At 42.5% G+C, this 20072-nt stretch overlaps 1 protein-coding gene across 3 annotated transcripts in view; it reads right to left on the bottom strand.

Annotated features, from left to right (window-relative positions):
- The window catches only part of Tbl1x (transducin beta like 1 X-linked), a 174858-nt gene that overhangs the window by 11233 nt on the left and 143553 nt on the right, over positions 1-20072 (bottom strand). For all 3 annotated transcript variants that reach the window (XM_021659465.2, XM_021659464.2, XM_060375185.1), the window contains 9 exons: positions 11082-11195; positions 8591-8736; positions 5753-6011; positions 4373-4505; positions 3876-4017; positions 3535-3598; positions 3332-3429; positions 2293-2353; positions 1700-1821 (listed from right to left, as the gene is read on the bottom strand). In XM_021659465.2, the coding sequence (XP_021515140.1) occupies positions 1700-1821; positions 2293-2353; positions 3332-3429; positions 3535-3598; positions 3876-4017; positions 4373-4505; positions 5753-6011; positions 8591-8736; positions 11082-11139 (1083 nt within the window). In that variant the 5' untranslated portion in view covers positions 11140-11195. The remainder of the gene's footprint in view (positions 1-1699; positions 1822-2292; positions 2354-3331; positions 3430-3534; positions 3599-3875; positions 4018-4372; positions 4506-5752; positions 6012-8590; positions 8737-11081; positions 11196-20072) is intronic.

A 20072-nucleotide genomic window follows, 5' to 3' on the forward strand; every position in this document is an offset into this window, starting at 1 on the left:
AGGCACACACAAGCAATTCATATGTGCAGAGAAATGATAGTCAAAACTATAGTTAGGAAAAGGAACTGAGAAAATCCATGCCCCCATGGATTTTTGCTGTGTAGCAAAAGCTTCCATTTTGAAGGGAAACTTCTTAAGATAGGATGTATTCAGGGAGTTGTAAGTGAGGTGAAATACTACAAGGAAGCTCATTAAGACAGGAAGTGAGCAACTCAAAAAACCTCCAGGAAGTCCCCCAAACTGACCAGATTCACTAGCTCCCCAACTCTCACCATAGGATTATATGTATAAGCAGAAAAGCCTGCTGAACCTCTCTCAGAAAAAGCATAGAAGCATATGCCAGATGAACTGCCTAGAGGAAACAAAGACTAGACAAGCTGCCTGATCAACCGAGCCACACAGAAAATGGTGTATGGCTGTGAGGGTAGCTCCAGGTTTCTAGCTTTCATGAGCTGTCACCCATTTTAGGGTGAGCTTTGGTGATGCAGCTGTCTTTGAGGCATTTCTACTTCTATAAGTAACTCTTCACCCAAATTCTTGTAAGTAACCCCAATAAAACTCATTGGATTCATCATCTGGATTCTGGGGGCCATACAACAAGGAAACTGCCAGGTTTTCTTGGTTTTTGAGTACCAGAGACTCAAAGACTGAAGGAGAGAGGCTTCTATTTCAGATGGGAGAAGGGGATGTATTTATATAAAGGAACACTTGCAGGGACAGCATGAGGAGCAAGAGGCAGAGGGAAAGATGGAAAAATTTATTGTCTAGGAGTTTCCTCAGAGTGCTCTTGGGAATACTTCTGCCATTAACTGACTCCTCTGTCAAGCTAGATCTCTTGGCCTAACAAACAACTTCATATGCCAGATTATTTTCTAAATAATTTCATACCTCTAAATGCTGTGGTTGATTCCCTCTGTAAGCATACCAAGTTTTGAAGGGTGTGAAATTGGAAGAAGCTGGGAATACAAGGAGCAAAGTTCTCTATTATCAGACCACAGGATAAGAAGGTGTGATTACAGAGCAGCACAGATGGTGTACATGTCAGTGCGCGTTTATCTGTGAGCCCAAGTGTAAATGAGGCAGTATGCATATCTCCAACTGCAGCTGTAGAAAAACCTCACAGGCAGACCTCTCCATGACCTGTCTGTCCCCAGCTGACCCATCTCCAATTCCCCATGGAGGCACAAATTCCTTCCTGCGAGCAGAGCTTTCTCTCTTGCCATCTTTCCACATCTCAAGTCAAACATCCAGGGAAGCAACCAGAACCAGCACACAGGTCTCAAGAAGCATCGGGTTCAGATACATGTAGGTAGACCACTTCCCAGCAATCAGTATCAGTGAGAACCATTTACGGAGCCAGGAGGCAAGGTATGAGAAAGGTAAAGTCTAAGCAGGAACAACAGAAATCAAAGTGAAAACATGTGCCCCTAGTAAAAGCTGGGAAATAGACTGGGTTTAGAGAAACAGGTATAGGACATAACAAACAGAGGGTTAGTTGATAGCTACTCTGAGGTATTCCCAGGACCACTGATACCATAGCTGGGTTAATTCCACCACTCAGGACAGTCACAGATTCTCAGCAGCAAAGATGAGTAGTAGTTTCCCTTACACAGTTAATTTTTGATGCTGGCACTGAAAAGAGGGTTCCCCCACCACACTCTCACAACCCCTAACCCTGAGCATCTGAACTGAAACTTACAGTATGTCCTTGGAAGGTTTTGACTGGGCGATCACAGCCAAGCCTGCATACATGAATGCACATGTCTGTGCTACATGAGGCAAAGGTAGTGTTGTTCTGCCAGTCCACATCAAGGGCAGGTGCTGCAAGGCAGGAGGAAAGAGAGGACAGTTGCCTGATTAATGGAATATAGAGCTCAGTGATTCAGATAAAAGCATCTCCAGGAGTTATGCCTATTGACCATGAATAACATCTCCAGTGTGAATTGGCTGTACTCATAGCATGAAAACCATCCTTGAAAGACCTTAAAGACCCTGTCCTTCCAATTTGCAAGCATAAAATGCCTTTGGAGACCCCCACCTTTCTATGAAAAAAAAAATGCCCTCAGGGACAGGCCCAGTTATGTGTAAAAGGGAAGTACCAAGTTTTTTTTTTTTTTTGTCTGTTTTTGTTTTTCTGGCTTTTGTTTTGTTTTTCTTATTGCCAATACTGTTTCACAGTAGTCCTAAGTCCCAAAGTCTTAATATATCTCTATTCTTCTATAATATCACACAAGCTTAAATAACTAAGAAATTCCTGGGGCTACCTCTGCATAACCCCAAGAGCAAACCCACCTGAATGAAAAGGAAACTGTTGTTTGGCTTCTCCTGTGTGGGCATCCCAAATTATTGTTGTCTGTGTTTTGCAAACGGAGGGGAAAAGTTAGTTATTATTATTCTCAAAGAACTATCTAGAAGGATATCTTGTACCATAAAAGACAATCTGCCCCCTTTCCTCCTAAGAAATTAATTTAACATTATCATATTTTATGCCTCTATATAGCCAAATTGTTATCACCTATACATGCAACAGTGTAAAACATTTATACAACAGTTGTCACTTTTACAGCTCTGACCTAAGTCTCTCATGTACAATGTGCATTTCACACTCAGTAATGTGGATGCTACATTAATGAGAGCAACTGATAAACAGCAGCCTTCACCAATGTATGTGAGAAATCTACCAAAATTTATGGAACATTTCCCTCAGCTCCCAAACCCAGAAAACCATTAAGTAACAGATAAGAAGGCACATCTATGTGTCCTTTGAACCTTGTTCCAGAGGACGTGCTGCAGAAATGAACATTTCCAACAATCCCCTGTCACTCCATGAACCGGGAGAACAGGTAGAACAGCCCTAAAATCCAAAATCCAAAGTGTGGATTGAGAAAAATCAAACTCTAGGTCAGCTCCATGAGTTTCTGTGAAACTTGTATTGGGTCTCAGAGGATTCTGGCATCTACAGCGGGAAGCAGGGGTTAATAGGTGAACTAAGGTAAAGGCAGGGGAGTGAAAAAAAAAAGAGCCTATGACTAAAAATTGCTCAGTGGATGAAAGCCAACAGAGAAATACCCGTAACAGTATACTGTTTCCTGTATTAATAAACTCCATTTGGAGTGCTTTTCTCTTTCCATCACTGGACCAAGAGCACATTCTGCATGAAGGTCTACAGAGGTAAATGTGTTATGGGGTGATAGAGTGTTCAAAGTCAGCAGTAAGTTCAAACCTAAGATACAAGCAGGCTAAATGAGTTACTTTGCCAAAGAAGCCTACAAACTAAAAAACAAATCCACATTCACAGATAAAAAGGTATGTATTTAAAGTTGATACTCACCTTGTCTACACCAGCACTCAAAATATAATTCCCCTTTTTGTTCCACTTCAAGGCAAAGATGGGGCCTTTATGTTGACCTAAGGTGCTGGCTAGGTTACCTGAGATAGGAAAACACAGGCATGGTGACTTCACAGTCACAAACTTTTCACTCCAGGATCACACACAAAGTCCATCTTACTCAACATGAGGGATGCAGAACTTACCATCTTCTGTCCATATTCTTGCAAAACCATCATAGGAACCTGTTGCCAGTAGTGTCCCATCGCTCTGGGGGACAGAAAATGACAATATGCATTATTATCTGGGTGCTTTCCTGGGTCTTCTTCCCACATGGGCCTGTATGACAGAGCCAGCCCTCTCACAGAGGCAACACAAGTTCACGATGATGGGGACAACTTCCCACTCCCAGGCTGCTGTCAGCCCACTGGGACCTGATCATGAGCCCCTGGTACCAGTATCCCAAGGTGGAAGATATGACAACAGAACTGTTTCTCTGTGTTTGCATTCACTTCATTTGAACATGTGGATGGCAAAAGCTGCTTACATTCCAGTCCAATGATGTGACGTCTTTATTACTGGGAACGTCGTGTCCTCCTTCGCGTATACAGTGCCTCAGCACAAGCTGTGTGGAGCCCCCATTGCTGTTCTCATTAAGGTTCCATATCCTTGCAGTGGAGTCTCCAGATCTGCAGAACCAATATAGAGCATTTGACTCTGGTTCAATAGGAAAATGTGACTATTGTATGGCTAGCTCTCACATCATTAGCATGTGCCTTGCTTTTCCACCCCTCTTCCTCAGCCACCTCCTTCTGCTTGCTGACTTGAAATGTGTCTGCCTTTCTCCCCACCAAACATAGAAATGGCTGAGACCACTCACTGGCTTTCCCACAGTACAGGATGCACAAAACAGCTTGTTCCTTATTCTTCACACATTGGGAAGATATGACAAACAGGTGTGCTTTTCTCAAGGCAGCACTCCAAGGAAGAGTGAGCTTCCTCACATCCTCCAGACCCAGGTGCATTCCTGACCCAAATTCTTACCCAGAAGCAAGTAGATCACTAACAGGATTCCAGGCACAAATGAACACTTCCGACTCATGGCCTCGAAGGACTGTGGCTTTACTTGATGGAATTTCAACGTCTCCATCTATTTCCATTGGTTTTGAATGATTATCTACCAAGCAAACATGAAAATATACATGGCTCACCAAACCCATTAAAAAATGCATCCTTAGGCACTACTGTTTTAAAAGTACTTTGTTGTCATGTGTCAAGGGCACATATAATGAGCACAAAAGTGGGAATTTCTGCAGTTTGGTGTACATTTTGTATTTCTGATTTGACAGTACTATGCTGTATATTTGTTCCCAAAGTGTTTGTGTGCTGGAAGCTTGCTGTCCGCATGTGGATACAAAAGCAGGTGATGGGACCTTTAAGAAGTGGTGCCTAGTAGAAAGTCACTGCTAGCCATCTGTAGTCTGCTCTGACTTGTTTTGTCTACCAGAATGGCCCTCCACCATAAGTTTCCACCGAGGTCATGGCCATATGTATGCATTGCCTACGAGCTGAAGTAAGCCTTTTCTCCTAAACTAGTTGCCTCAGGTATGTCATTACAAGAACAAAAAGCTATCTCATACTGCCACTCTCAAGAGACTCACACAAGAAAGCTAATGAGATGGCGTAGCACCCCATTGGCTAATGAGAAGGCCAAGTTCAGCACCCCAGGTGCACCAGGCCCAAGATGCTGTGGAAATCATAAACCTCAGTAGATGGCACCAGGGCTTAAACCTTTAGGAAGCACAATGAACAACCGCCAGAGCTGTGGGCGCACACAGAACAACCCTGCTCTATGTGTGTGAGCTGCCACTGTACATTAAGGCACACGTTCACTTCTGCTCTGTCCAGGTGCAGGGCTCATGTGGACACCACTTCACCTGTGCTGACTCTACTCTAGAAATAAATGCTCCTGGACAATTACCTAATAGTGGCTAAACTGCTGGGGGTTTACAAAGAAAAAGCAATGTAATGGCCCATGTCTGGGCCTACTGCTCTTGAACTTTACCTTGACTTGCTGATTTATAGCACAGTTTATCTTAAGATCCTGAGCATGGGACACTGGTAGGATGCTGAGACTGAAGAGCACTGCAAATGATGTATTTTTATGTTGGGTAACATATTTATGGAAGCTTGCCTTGTGATGTGGACATAGCCACAGGTGCAAAATTTCCTGAAACCAAGGGATGTGACTGAAATCCTAGAAGATGGAGATCTTGTGGACAGATAGGAAGCAAAGCCCAGTAAGCAATTTAACAGAATGGCAGCAGGCAGCACTTTAAGCATACCTTCAACTAAACACAGATCGGAAAGGAAAAACACACAAACAAAATCATGTCTCTTAAAGTCCAGAAATTCTTCTCTTACTTATTGCATGGGCTCCATTCTCTTCCCCATTCACGGTGGCTTCTCCATTCTTTGGTGGGTTTTGCTGAGCAGCAGCTGCTGGTGTTGTAGCTGCTGTGGTTGTGGCTGTGGCTGCAGCCGCCGCCGCAGCTGCTGCATTGGCTTGCTGCTGGGCAAGCTTCTCCCGAAAGGCTTGCTGTCTTGTCTGGACCACATCGGGCATCACAGCATCAATTAACGATAGGGACTCAATTGGACGCCCATCAAATACCGTGCCATCCTAGGAAAGAAAGTAACGTGTTACCCATCAGCTGCCAGTAAACAGAAGTTGGCATGGACTAGGAATAAAGTGCAAGAAATTTTGTGGTGGGACAGGGTTAGATGACAAAGAGGGATAGGTAAGTGGATGAGGAGAAGGACTGTTCATGGGGAGCTAGCAGTGAAGATCTTCCTTAGTGGAGATATGATACATGCCTAGCTAAATTTGGGCATTAAGAGTATCTGAACAGGTTTACTTTTATACTATGACAAAATCTACTACCATCAATGTAGTGATTATTCAACCAGTAGAGTAGAATTGCCTCCTTAAAGGGCAAGTCTCAATGTTGTCAACACTGGGAACATGGGATTATACTGTCATCTAGTGGGGAAGCAGGTCATGCTGCTTATCATCCCTAGGTGATCTGGAAATCCCTCCTCTGCTCCACAATGGTGTAGTGCTAAGGCTGGTGGCATCCATGAACCACAAAGGTATATTGCTGAGACTGAAAGAAATTAGGACTGGATGCTACACCAGACTGGGCATCTCTGCAATGACCACTATTAGCGATGAAGAAAGAATGAGCCCAATGTAAAGACAACTGCACCATTCCGAATACAACTCCTGGTACTCGGGTCGACCTGAGTGTGCTCTATGACCCCCCTAGGCTTAGTGTAGAGATGAAATTAGCATCATAATACAACTAGGCAACATGGTCACTTGATTCTAAAATGAATGAAAAGAAACCTGTACTTTGTCTGGTTTCCATCTACCACGAATACATTTCCACACATCCTTAAAAACACAGGAAGTTCTTTCCTTAGGAAACACTCCAAATATTTTAATCATGAATCTCCACATGCCTCCAGGCTGTCTGCTGGATGAAAAACCATGCTCCCATATGCTCTGAACTTCAATTATCTCAGAAATGGAAAGGCACAAGTTTCAGCTGAATCCTAGCTAAACAACACATTGTCCCAGGTGGGCTTTTTAAAATTCTAATACAATGTGGAAAATAATACAACATGGCACATACAGTTTCACCCATCTAGCCACTTGGCCCTGGATTTTGGCCCTGCATGGCTGAGGTTGACAAGTCTTGAGCCTTCCATGTCATTTCCTTCTTCCATAGCGACTCACAGCAAACAGATGACGGTGTCACAAAACATGGTCACATGGCTGGGGAGATGTCTCAGCAGGTAAGAGCATTAACTGCTCTTCTAGATGCGCTTTGTTCAGTTCAGTTCCCAGTATACACAAACATCTGTAAGTCCAATCTGGGGCAACTTCATGCCCTGTTCTAGCTGTTGCAGGTACCAGAAACTCAATGATGTGCAGACACGCCTATAGGCAACCCATACATACACACAAAATAAAAATTGACTAATGAATTAAAAAAGAGGTCACTGTCAACATAACAATAATAATAATTTAAAAAAAACTGCCACATTTAAAACCTATTGTCTGAGTTCATTTTTATTTTTTTCCCCAGTGCCTGGAAACATGTGATAAAGATTATCTAACCCCGGACAAACAAAAAGCCTCTTGGAAGATAAAAAATTTCTAATGGTGGGATTCAGGGAAGGAGAGGGGTGGCATGTGAAGTACGTATAAAATACATCAGTAAAGAAACGTATTATTTTCTAAGTTAAAAAAATAAATAAAACAGAACAAAGTATGAACAGAGGTATCCTGCATGCACAGCTAAAGCTGCTCCTAGAAGCCATAGACCACTAAAACAATAGTACTGCTAAAAAAGAGTTGCCACTCAGCTGTGAACTCTACATGCTTTATCCCACCAACCTGCCGGGGAATATGTGTCCACTCATACAACAGTGGCCTGGATGTTATGAGGGTAATGAACTGCTTTCTGATTGGATTTGAGAACTGCTTCCCAAGTGAGAATTCGTACCCGGTATTGTAAACTTGGCCAAAACCCTGCAGCTAGGGAAGATATTGATGTGCTTATCAAATGCTAGATATCTGGGTTTAAGTCCATAGATGATTGCTTTTATTAGCTTTGGTCAGGGAAGCTTCTTTCCCCCAGGGGATGGTATTCACTACAGAGAATTATAACTGGTAAAAATGCAAAAAACAAATGAACACTGAATGCAAAGCTATAAATTGGACAACTATACCACTTACTCCAAGGCTCAGTCAGGAAACATGGAGAAAGGGGGAGGGGCAGAGAGAGAACATAATTGCTGTCCAAATTTCCCTCTGGTTATGGCCCTTGTCAGTTTCACAGAAAATAGAGATTCTCCATGAGTACTCTGTAGGATTTCCCTTATTGGCCAATCTGCCCAGGGAAATCAGAAAGAGAGCTTGTCTGCTCATGCAAAACCCTGGTCCAGCATAAATGAAAGTCGGTTAGAATGAATTGGTTGTTTTTATCAGCCAACATCTTGAGATTCTGCAAACCCACACAAGGGGGCACCAAAAGCTAGCTGATGGTGCAGTGTCATGTTTATAGGCTCCACTTTTCCCCAGGTACCTTCGTATGTATGCCAGACCTGTGTACTGGAATCGTATCATAGACACATTCTCCAGATCTGCTAAGGGAAGCCAGAACTCTGCCATATTCTGAGAAATGAACATACCTCGTTGATGCTGATCTCTGCCTCCACATACTGCAGTCCCTTCTGAAGAATGGAGATCAGGGCAGCCGGTGGCACTAGTGTCCCATTGATGTTGGACTGGCTTATGTGGCTTTCGATCCCAAACGTGAAGGCAGAGTGGGAAAAACCTGCAGGAAGGGGGAAGCAGAGGTAGGTGAGAGCCAAGCAGGGAGGGAGGTGTGGGCTGGAAATGTGAACATGGAGCTGTGAGTGACAAGGGGTGTGGGAAAAGCTATAGAATAGAAGCTCAGCTTCTGAATTAGGGTTGAGCAGGCAAGGAGAAAAATCAGGAGACACAGAGAAGCAAGGAGCACCAATACGTGATTAGAAACAGGCTTTGATGGCAAACCTGCCTTTTACCTGGGAGGTGGGGAATCGAACTCAGATCCACATACTTGCACAGAAAGCACTTTACCCATCAGACCATCTACCCATGCCTTAAATGAATTTGACTGGCATTTTCAACATAAGAGGATTTAACAGGAGTTAACTATATCTTACACTGAAGAATGCACTCATTTAGCTGTGACATGTCCTCCAAAGACCCATATGCTTAAAGGCTTGAGTGACAAGTCAGTGGCACAATTGGGTGGTGATATAGAGTCTTTAAGAAGTGGGGCCTAATATGAAAGGAGGAGTTAGTAAGACCTGGAGAGGACAGAAGCTCCAAAAGGACCAAATATATCTGAGCACAGGGGTCTTTTCTGAGACTGATTCTCCAACCAAGGACCATGCATGGATATAACCTAGAACTCCTGCTTGGATGTAGCCCATGGTAGCTCAGTGTCCAAGTGGGTACCCTAGTAAGGGGACCAGGGACTGTCTCTGACATGAACTCAGTGGCTGGCTCTTTGATCTCCCCACCTTCTGTGGATGGAACAACCTAGCTAGACCACAGAGGAGGACATTGCAGCCAGTCCTGGTGAGACCTGATAAGCTAGGATCAGATGGAAGGGGAGGAGGACCTTCCCTATCAGTGGACTTAGAGAGGGTCAGAGAGGAGATGAGGGAGGGATTGGGAGGGAATGAGGGATCGGAATACAGTTGGGATACAAAGTAAATAAACTGTAATAAATATAAATAATAAAAATTTAATAAAAAAAAAAGAAAAAAGAAGTAGGGCCTAAGGCGGGCGCAGTGGCGCAAACCTGTAATCCCAGTACTTCAGGAGGCAAAGGCAGGCAGATCTCTGAGTTTCAGGCCAGCCTGGTCTACAAAGTGAGTCCAAGGACATCCAAGGCTACACAGAGAAACCCTGTCTTGAAAAACCAAACCAAAACAAACAAACAAAAAAAACAAAACAACAACAAAAGAAGTGGGGCCTAATAGGAAGAAGTCAAGTGTGACTTCTAAGGGGATATTGGGGATACTCCTCTCCATCATTTTCTCTTTGCTTCCTGGATGCCATGAGGTGGGCTACTTTGCCACACCACATACTCCTACCATGTTCTCTCATACCACAGACCGAAAAACAATGGAACCAAAACAACCATGCACTAAGACTTCAGAAAGACAGAAAAAAACATTTCCTTCTTTAATTCGATTTGCTTGAGATATTTACTAATAGCAAAAGAAAGCAACCCTGGAAAGTAGGGACACATTATAGCTCAGAGAGTGACCATTTGAAAATAAATTTATAGCAGTCATAACCTATTAAAATAAATATGCTGAGACCCTAGACCAATATGACTTTTTTTTTTTAAAGGAAAGGAGGGGACATTTGGACATCGGGACCAAGGTGATGAAGCTTTAAGCCAAGGTATGTCAAAGGTTGCCAATAGGTCACCAAAGCCAGGGGACATGGGATTGACTCCCCACATAGCCCTCATAAGGAGACACTTGGCAACAGCGTCACCAGAGACTTCAATTCTCCACCAGGGAAATGAACATTGGAGGTTTTTAACTGGACTGAAGTAGCTTGTTGTTTGAGTTACATGGGTTGGTACCAAAATGGGGTTCACTAGTCATTCTGTAGGTCTTAAATATCTTCAAGTTGTGAGAATAAAAAAGTGTTTTGTTTGAGAATTAAAATCACATTAGATCATTTCAAAGTAGCGTTCTATTCCAGCGAAGGTTCTCTAGGCATAACAGCTGCTACCCACAAGGCTTATTTTGCCAATAAAAGACATGTATCTAGCCTCTTAACTATATACCTTGAAGCAACATCTTGACGCCTTGAACTCAGAGATCTATCTGTCTCTTTCTCCAAAGGGCTAGCATTAAAGTCATGTGTCAAGATACTTGGCTCAATGACTCTTGATTTCTTCTGTCATGAGACGAAAGATCATGTACGACCCCACTCCAACCCAGGATGAAGCATCCACCCAAACCACTTCTCCGTCACTGTAACACTCTTTCAAAGAGAGTCCTTAGGTCTTTTTGATGATCCGATAGTCTGGCTTGCACTGGTGGTCAACTGTTCTGCCCAAGGCATATTTAAAACCAACTTCCTACAGAAAAGCAAGCTGGTTACCTGATTCCTGGAGGTAGCGATATACCAGAAAGTTCACCTCGTCGCTGGTAATGCTCATCTTAGCCTCACCTTACGGTGATGAGGTCTTCGTCTCTATCAAGTGGCAGCCACCCTCTGTTAGAAAGACATCAGAAACACTGCTTTCAATATATTGTGTGTATTTGCCTTCTGAGTATGTGTGCTCTGTGTGTGTGTGTGTGTGTGTGTGTGTGTGTGTGTGTGTGGTGTGGGTGCTAGGGATAGTTTCAGGGCCTTGTGTATGTTAGGCAAGTGTTCTACTACTGAGCTACACCCCTTTGAGATGATTTAAATAATGTTCATGCTTTCATATACATGATGGAAATTAATATCTGATGGACACTGTATTTTGTAATTAGGTTATTGTATAAAAATTTCACTGTAGCTCAGAACCTAGCATACCTATGGCCCTGTTTGATTTCCACCAAAACACACACAATGAATCTATAAGTTATATACAGCTAATAATACTAAACACTGAATTTTCTATTATATATTACAACATCATATACATACTACAGGATGACCAATTACCATCAGATTGTATTATACAAAAAAAGGTGTAATTGCACATACACAAATATATGAATACATATATGTAATAGTTGGTTTAATTGTCAACTTGACAAAATCTAGAGTGTCCTGGGAGGAAGAATTTCAATGAAGGACCATCTAGACATGGCCATAAGCCATGTCTATGAAGGAGTCTCTTTTTTTTTTTTTTTCCAACATAATATTTTTATTGACTCTAGGGATTTCATATCATACACCCTTATCACATTCACTTTGTAGTTCTTTCCCGTCCTCCACACCATCCTTGTTACCTCTCCCAAGCAACAAAACAAAAAAAACAAAAACAAAACAGGTGCAATTTGTGCCATCTCTAGATTCACAGGGGCGTGGTCAAATTCTCACTGGCCTGCTTCTTAAATGGAGCTGAGTCTTCCTGCTGGAAGTCATTTCCTATGAAGGGAGACACCCAGGCATCCTATCACAGTTTCTAAGAGTTCTCCCAGATGGCTTCCTGTCTAGGCTGTTACTATTTTTGGAGGGGTGGGGTGGAGGTAATGGTTCTCACAGCAGTCTTCCATATCCCTCTTTCTCGTCTGTGTGTCTGGAGTCATAAATACCTCTGCGAAGTAGCTTATTTGCTCTTTATGGACCCTGGGAGCATGGATTATGGGCTTCCACGTAGTTTCTGGTCCCCAGCTAGAGGAGAGCCATGGACATAATAAGGCCTTCCTTGGAAGAATGACAGTGTGATCCTGGGAAAATAATGCATCACAGTGTCTTCTGATGAAGTTTAAATGGGTCTTTACCATATACCTACAGGTCATTCTACCTACAGGGTATAAAAATCCCCAAAGACAGTGCAGGTGTGGGCCAAGTAGCTATATATGTCACTTTGATATTATTTCTGTGTCAGGGTTCCAGGTGAACAGGTTCAGAGAACATAGGGGACAGGAAAATCTCATGAAAACAGACTGCTGTACCACTCTGTTAAGATGGATGAAATAAAGAGAAGAAAATATGTTGCACGCATAAAAATACATTGCATGTCAAAAAACTAATAAAAATATTTTAAAAAATGTTTGTCTTTTTTTGGTGATAGTAATGTATTTGTGCAAACACTGTCACAAAAATTTGATCTGCAATTTCTACTTGGAGCCTTAGGGTGAAGAAATAGTGACTCATAAATAGCTATAAATTCACAACGTAAGCTAACAAAAATATAACGTAAAGAAATTAGAAAATGTAGTAGGTATGGTAGCACACGCTTTTAACCCCAGCAGCCGGGGAGGCAGAGGCAAGAGGATCTCTGTGAGTTTGAGGCCAGCCTGGTCTACAAAGTGAGCCCAGGACAGCCAAGGCTACAGAGAGAAACCTTATCTAAAAAAAAAAAAAAAAAAAATGTGTGTAGGAAAATACTGGGGCCTGAGCAGACCTGCAGACTTGGTGAGGCTGAGTGCTGACAATCTCAGCTACACTGACAGGCTTATAGTCTCAGGGTTTCTCTATATCCTACAAAGCTGCAAACATTTTCCTAGCAACAATTTGTTATGACAAGGAGTTATACTGGGTTATTAGAGTGGCAGAAAGAAACAATATGAAAAAAATGTGTCTTACTAAAACAAGTAAACTATACTTTTTAGTATTATTCTCTAAGCTAGCTATGCATTCATAGAATGTGGTAAGTGGGAGGCTCTGAAATAGATTCAGAAGAATGTTCATCTTAAAAACAGGAAATAGGGAAATGGAGAGACAGTTCAGTGACTTCGAGTACATACTCCTTGTGCTAGCACCCATTCCAGTCAGTTCATAACTTCCTCAAACTCCAACTCCAAAGGATCCCAATCTCTTTTCCCATTTTTTAAAAAAAGGGGTGTTTAAAAAAACTTAGTTTTATTTCAAGTATATGAGTGTTTTGCCTGCATGTAGGTATATGTGCCAGGTGTGTGCAGCAGTTTCAGAGACCAGAAGAGGATATCATATCCTCTGGAACTAGAGTTACAGACTTGTGAGCTGCCATTTGGATGCTGAGAATAAAATCTAGGTTCTCAGTAATAGCAACAAGTATTCTTTTTAAATTATTTTTTATTAATTACAGTTTATTCACTTTGCATCCCAGCTATAGCCCCCTACTTTATCTCCTCCCAATCCCTCCTTCCCTCCCTCATCTCCTTCCATGCCCCTTCCCAAGTCCACTGATAGGGGAGGTCCCCCTCTCTTTCCTTCTGATTCTAGTTTATCAGATCTCATCAGGAGTGGCTGCATCGTCATCTTCTGTGGCCTGGTAAGGCTGCTCCCCTCTCAGGGGGAGGTGATCAAAGAGCAGGCCTATTAGATTATGTCAGAGACAGTCCCTGTTCCTCTTACTAGGGTATCCACTTGGAGACTGCACTGCCATGGGCTACATCTGTTAAGGGGTTCTAGGTTACATCCTTGCATGGTCCTGAGTCAGAGTATCAGTCTCAGAAAAGACCCCCGTGCCCATATTTTTTGGTTCTGTTGCTCTCCTTGTGGAGCTCCTGTTCCCTCCAGGTCTTTCTATCTCCCCCTTCTTTTATAAGATTCCCTGCACTCTGCCCAATGTTTGGCTATGAGTCTCAGCATTTGCTTTGATACCCTGCTAGGTAGAGTCTTTCAGAGGCCCTCTGTAGTAGGCTCCTGTACTGTTTCCTGTTTTCTCCCTCTTCCGATGTCCACCCTGTTTTCCTTTTTCAATGAGGACTGAACTCATTGGCACAGGAGACAACTTTCTGAACAGAACACCAATAGCACAGGCTCTAAGATCAACAATCAATAAAAAGGACCTCATGAAACTGAAAAGGTTCTGGAAAGCAAGGGACACTGTACTCAGAACAAAACGACAGCCTACAGACTGGTAAAAGGTCTTCACCAACCCTAAATCTGACAGAGGGTTAATATCCAGAATATATAAAGAACTCAGGAAGTTAAAAAGCAAGACATGCTCTTAACTGCTAATCCCTCTCTATTGCCCATATCCTATTTTTGTTCTTTTCACTAATGTCTAGAATGTATTGCCTGCATGTATGTCAGTGTCCATAGACTCCGGGTTACCTGTGATTCAAGTTACAGACAGTTAAGGGCTGCTGCACGTGTGGTGAGAATTAGACCCAGGTCCCCTGAAAGAGTAGCCAGAACTTTTAACTGCTGAGCCATCTCTAGAGCCTCATGTCCTGTTTTTATAACCCAGAGTCCATATTTGCATGGGTATGGGACCATCTACTGAAGCATGGACAACCTCCTCTAGTAGCCATCAACTGTTAATAGCTCCTCACCTAAGGGTGGGGCCTTGTGAGTTCCTCTCCCATCCATGATGGAATGGTAACTGACTTAATGTTTCACAAGCAACAACTATTGTGAATTTGTGAGTTCAAAGGTCATGCCATGCCCAGAAGATACTATTTTGCAGCAGTCCCCCAATTACTGGAATTGACCATCTTTGCATTTCTTCTTTTACAGTATTTTCTGAGCCTTAGGGATACAGGGTCTGTGACAGATAATCCACTTATATTAGCCAATATTATTATCTAATAACTCTGAAAATGTTGCTAAAATTAGCCAAAGGAGCCGTGTGAATTAGAAAACCACCACAGTCATAGAGCCCATAGACTCAGGCTCTGTTTCCTAGTAACAGTTCACACCAGTGATTGTCACTCAGGAAAGACGAAGTTGACAAAGCCCATCAAAGAAAGCAGCAGTTCAGAGTGGCCATTTTGTCTCTGGCCACTTACAAATGGATACCTAGATCTCCTTTAACACTTGACCAGTTAGTAGGGCAACACCCTAAACATCAGCTAAATTTTTTTGCAACTCTCTTGGTTACAAACAAAACAGAACACTTGTTAAGTTCATAGATATGCCCAGGCGAGTTGGGATTGTAAGGAAAGGGAATAATAAAAGTAACTTAATTCCACGTGGATTTGAAGCCACAACTAAATCAATTTCCTCTCCCTTTTTCCCTGCCCTGCAAAACAAAAGAAAAAAGAAAATTGCATAAGGCGTCACTGAACCTCCTGCACTAGAGATAAGTATCAACAGAAATATCAATTTGGGTTAGAGAGCTTAAGAAATTAAGAGAACATAATGTTTTTGTTTGGCTTCTTTTCAAGACTTCCAGGTTGCAGAAGTTCCTTTCCTTCACAAGATAGGCCAAGATTCAGTATTCACAGATGGTTAAGTGATTTATTTATTATCAGGTTTCAGGTGTGCTTACAGTATTCAATAGCATTTATTCTTGGGAAACAAGAAGGTTGTTCAAAATCAACAAGATCTAAATTGCCATGTAGTACCATTAAAATGGAAACCTAAGACTTCCCTGGCTCAGAGAGATAGTGCTGCTGTAAGACACAGAGAACAAACTCATTACTTGCCACAAGAGGGCAATTTTGTTCTGCAGTGGAGAAGATGGTTGCATGGTGCTCACATTTTAGTGTGGGTAATACATCTGACACGTCATTTTATGGCAAAAATTCTCCTTTCAGTTTGTCCCATGATTCAGAGAACTTTTACGGTCATAACAAGCTGCCTGTGTTTCTCAGGGAAGTAAGAAAGTGTCTCACTTCTGCTATTAGCCTGCTGCTTTTATGCTGGAAAAATCTGATGTACAAAGGAATTTATATACTGAAACGCAGGACTCAGGGTCCTATTTCCATGAAGACCCAAGACAGGCAACCAGAGATTAGAAAATGGTCTCAAAGTACCCCTTCCATCAAGGGCACAGAATCCACACACATTGCATGCATGTATGAATATCAAATAATGTTTTGTCAGTGCCAGTTTTCTCTGCTGTATTAGTCCCAACAGCTCTTTAACGACCTGGCTTCTTTCTCCCTAACATCTTTAGTCTCTAAGTTAAGTTCATTTTCATTTCATAGCTGGTAGCTGCTTTAAGACAATCTCTTTTCACTAATAAGTAATCAGCCTTGGAAATTTCCTCATGGCAGACAACAACAGACTAACCCAATGACCCATGAGCTCCTCTCTCTATGTCTTTCTTGCTCTACTGTAGATGTTCCTTTGATTAACAATGGGTGAAGGGAAAGATATACACAAAACCAAAAAGGTGGTCAAGGTACATTTTATAGTTTGATCCCAACTGTGGAACATATTCAAATGAGGAAAGGTTTAAAGAAATAACACACAGTGGAATAAGATATAGCCATTAAGACAATATTTAGGAGAAAGTGCCTGTGATAGTATTGTGTAGAAAAAGCAGATATGGTTTGGGGAGATGGCTCAATAGGCAAAGTGCCTCTATGCAAACATGAGGACCTTGGATCAGACCCCCAGACCCATGTAAAAGTTTGGCATGCCGGTGCAATATAATGTAACCTCACTGCTATGAGACAGAGAAAGGCAGACCCTGGGAATTGATGGTCAGCAGGCCTTGGCAGAGCATCAAACTTCAGGTTGAGTGAGAGACTGAGAGACTGACTGTCTCAAAGAATAATGTATAGAAGCAAAAGAGCAGCTGACATGGATCTCTGGCCTCTACATGAGCCTGCCTGTATGGGCTAGTACAACCCCAGACATGGGTGCACAGCCCATCCTCCATGCGTAAATCAGTCAATTAACAGAAAAAAAGAGGTGTGTGGATGGAAGTACATTTTGTGTGTTTACACCCTCTTCTTTATTCAAAACGTGCTCAATAGGGATAGACTTATTTTGAACTTAAATCTGTGTGTGCTTCTTGCATTTTTTATTTTCTATTATAAACATGCACTGTTTTATATTTATTAAAATATAATTAAAATTTGGCAATGACTAAGTACAGGGTTGGGAAAGGAGAGAAAGAGAGTCTTTTGTGAAAAACGAACTCTGCTTTTCACATTAAGATTACTTCCACCAAAAGGCTTGTATTGTGCCTGGCTGTCTTCCTGGGTTAATTAAAAATTTCCCTCCCAATATTTTCCACTAGACCCCATGTGCATACCCATGAAAGATACTAATGTGACACAAAAGTCCTGCAGGAGGCAGGCCCGGAAGGAAGCATTCTCGGACATGTTTCCCTAGGAAGAGCAGGCGTCTGCTCTTCCTGGAAGCCCACCTCACACTAGTGAAGGATGTGCATAAGCCAAGCAGCAAGATATTCTTAAATCTCTTCCAGACACTGATCCCTGTCCTCCAAGAATGGCAAATCAGGTGCCTTCGATGATAACAACAGACAGGCCTAAGCTTGTCTGTGAACCAGGCTCAGCTGCAACCGTTGAGGCTTGACTCCAATGACCTACATCCTCTACCTTAGCTAAGTGCCCACAACATCTCAAAACAGTATTACCATCTGGAGACCAACTGTTCAAGCACATGAACCGGTTGAGGACATTCACATCATAACATCTGAAGGGACTCTTTTTTATACCTGCACATACAGGCACTAAGTTTTGTGATTAAGTGTTTTGTAGTTTAAATTCCACAGTCAAAAGACTGATAACATTTTTGTGGTTTTGTTTTATTGCTTGTTTGTTTCTTGAGACAGGGTCTTGTTTATATACACTAGACTGGCCTTAAACCAACAATTTTTCTACCTCAGCTTCCTGGGTCCTGGGGTTAAAGGAGTACATCACTATAGCTGGCTAAAGACTAACATTACCTTGTGTGGAGGATGTGTGTAGGCACATATGTGTGTGCACATTTGGAAGCCAGACGTAGAGAATAGATATCAGTCTCTATTGTTCTCTGCCTTAATTTTTGGCACAGGTTATCTCACTGGACCAGAACGTTGCCATTTGGGGTACGCTGGTTGGTCAGTGAGCCTCTGGAATCTACCAGTCCCTCCTTGCCCCAGCACAAGGTTTACAAGTGAGCACACAAGACCATCACAAGAGCAGGTGACAGAGGGGGAGAAGGGAGGGCTTATTCTGTGATCTCAATAGGTCTTGCCTCTTAAATGTCTACTGCTATACTGCTCCCAGCATCTGAATATTTGGGGGGCACACTCAAACCACTGTATTCAGTATTCAGTGCACCCAACTCTTTTGAGTATTAGGAGTCCAATCAGGTCCTTATGATACGCACTTTAACATCTGAGCCATCTTCCTAACCCCAAGATTGGTAATATCTGAAATGTAAAATAAAAAGGCAGTAGGTTATCTCCATGCATACTACTTGGTTGGAGTATCAATCTCAGAAAAGACCTCTGTGCTCAGATTTTTTTGGTTCTGTTGCTCTCCTTGTGGAGCTTCTGTCCTCTCCAGGTCTTACTATTTCCCACTTCTTTCATAAGATTCCTTGCATTCTGCCCAAAGGTTGGCCATAAGTCTCAGCGTCTGCTTTGACAGTCTGCAGGGCAGAGCTTTTCAGAGGCCCTGTGTGGCAGGCTTCTAACTTGTTCCCTGTTTTTATTCCTTCTTCTGATGGCCTGAAACCCCTGCACAGATGTAGCCCATAGCAATTCTGTCTCCAAGTGGATTCCATAGTAATGGGAACAAGGACTGTCTCTGATTTGAACTGATAGGCCTGCTCTTTGATCACCTCCCTTTGAGGGGGGAGCAGCCTTACCAGGCTACAGAGGAAGAGTGCAGCCATTCCTGATGAGACCTAATTGACTAGGATCAGAAGGAAGGAAAAGAAGACCTCCCCTATCAGTGGACTTGGGGAGGGGCATAAATGGAGAAGGGGGAGGAAGGGAGGGGTTGGGAGGGGAAGAGGGAGGGAGCTACAGGGGAGATACAAAGTGAATACAGTGTAATTAACAAAAAAAAATTAAAAAGGCAATAGCACCAGTGAGCAGAGTCCACTGATCTCAGTACTGATACCAGAAGGCAGAGCATTCTTACTTGAAAGGTATTCCTATCAAGGATTTTGAGGAGCATGTCTCTGAAAGTGGAGATTTTAATCTCCAATTCAAAACAGCTACAACCGGTGAGAAACCATTGTGCTACACCAGTTTGAAGCTAGCAACTCCATAGTCCATCACCACACTTTTATACACACGATCTTTGGCATTCAACAAGTTCCAATGACTTCAACATAGATTCCCCGGCCCACAAAACACAAACCACTGAAAGATGCTTGCTTGCCACTATGGACTGAATACAACGGTTTGAGTGTGCCCCTAAGTACTTAGATGCTGAGAACAGTGTGGTTGTACACATTTGAAAAGCAAGGCCTCCTGAGTTCACAGATTGGCCCCTTTCCCCTCTATCTCCTGATCTTTTGATGTAATACCTCTTGCATGAATTTCTACCAGCATGATGTGATGACCACAAAGACAATACAGTTACAGCGGCCCACACATGAGGCAGACATATATACACTGTTTGAACTTTCAGATTCCCAAACTGTGAGCTAAACAAACTTCTAATATTTTAGTAAGTAGCCAGCCATACACATTTCCTTTTAGTAACAAAAAACAGACCAGTACAGTGACCTCCTAATCTCTCTGGGTCTTTCCTAGTCTAAAGCAGGTTTTTCCATTTCTACAACAGAAAACAATTGCTTTTACTA

This window comes from Meriones unguiculatus, chromosome X, assembly GCF_030254825.1.
Source record: "Meriones unguiculatus strain TT.TT164.6M chromosome X, Bangor_MerUng_6.1, whole genome shotgun sequence".
Classification (NCBI taxonomy): Eukaryota; Metazoa; Chordata; class Mammalia; order Rodentia; family Muridae; genus Meriones; species Meriones unguiculatus.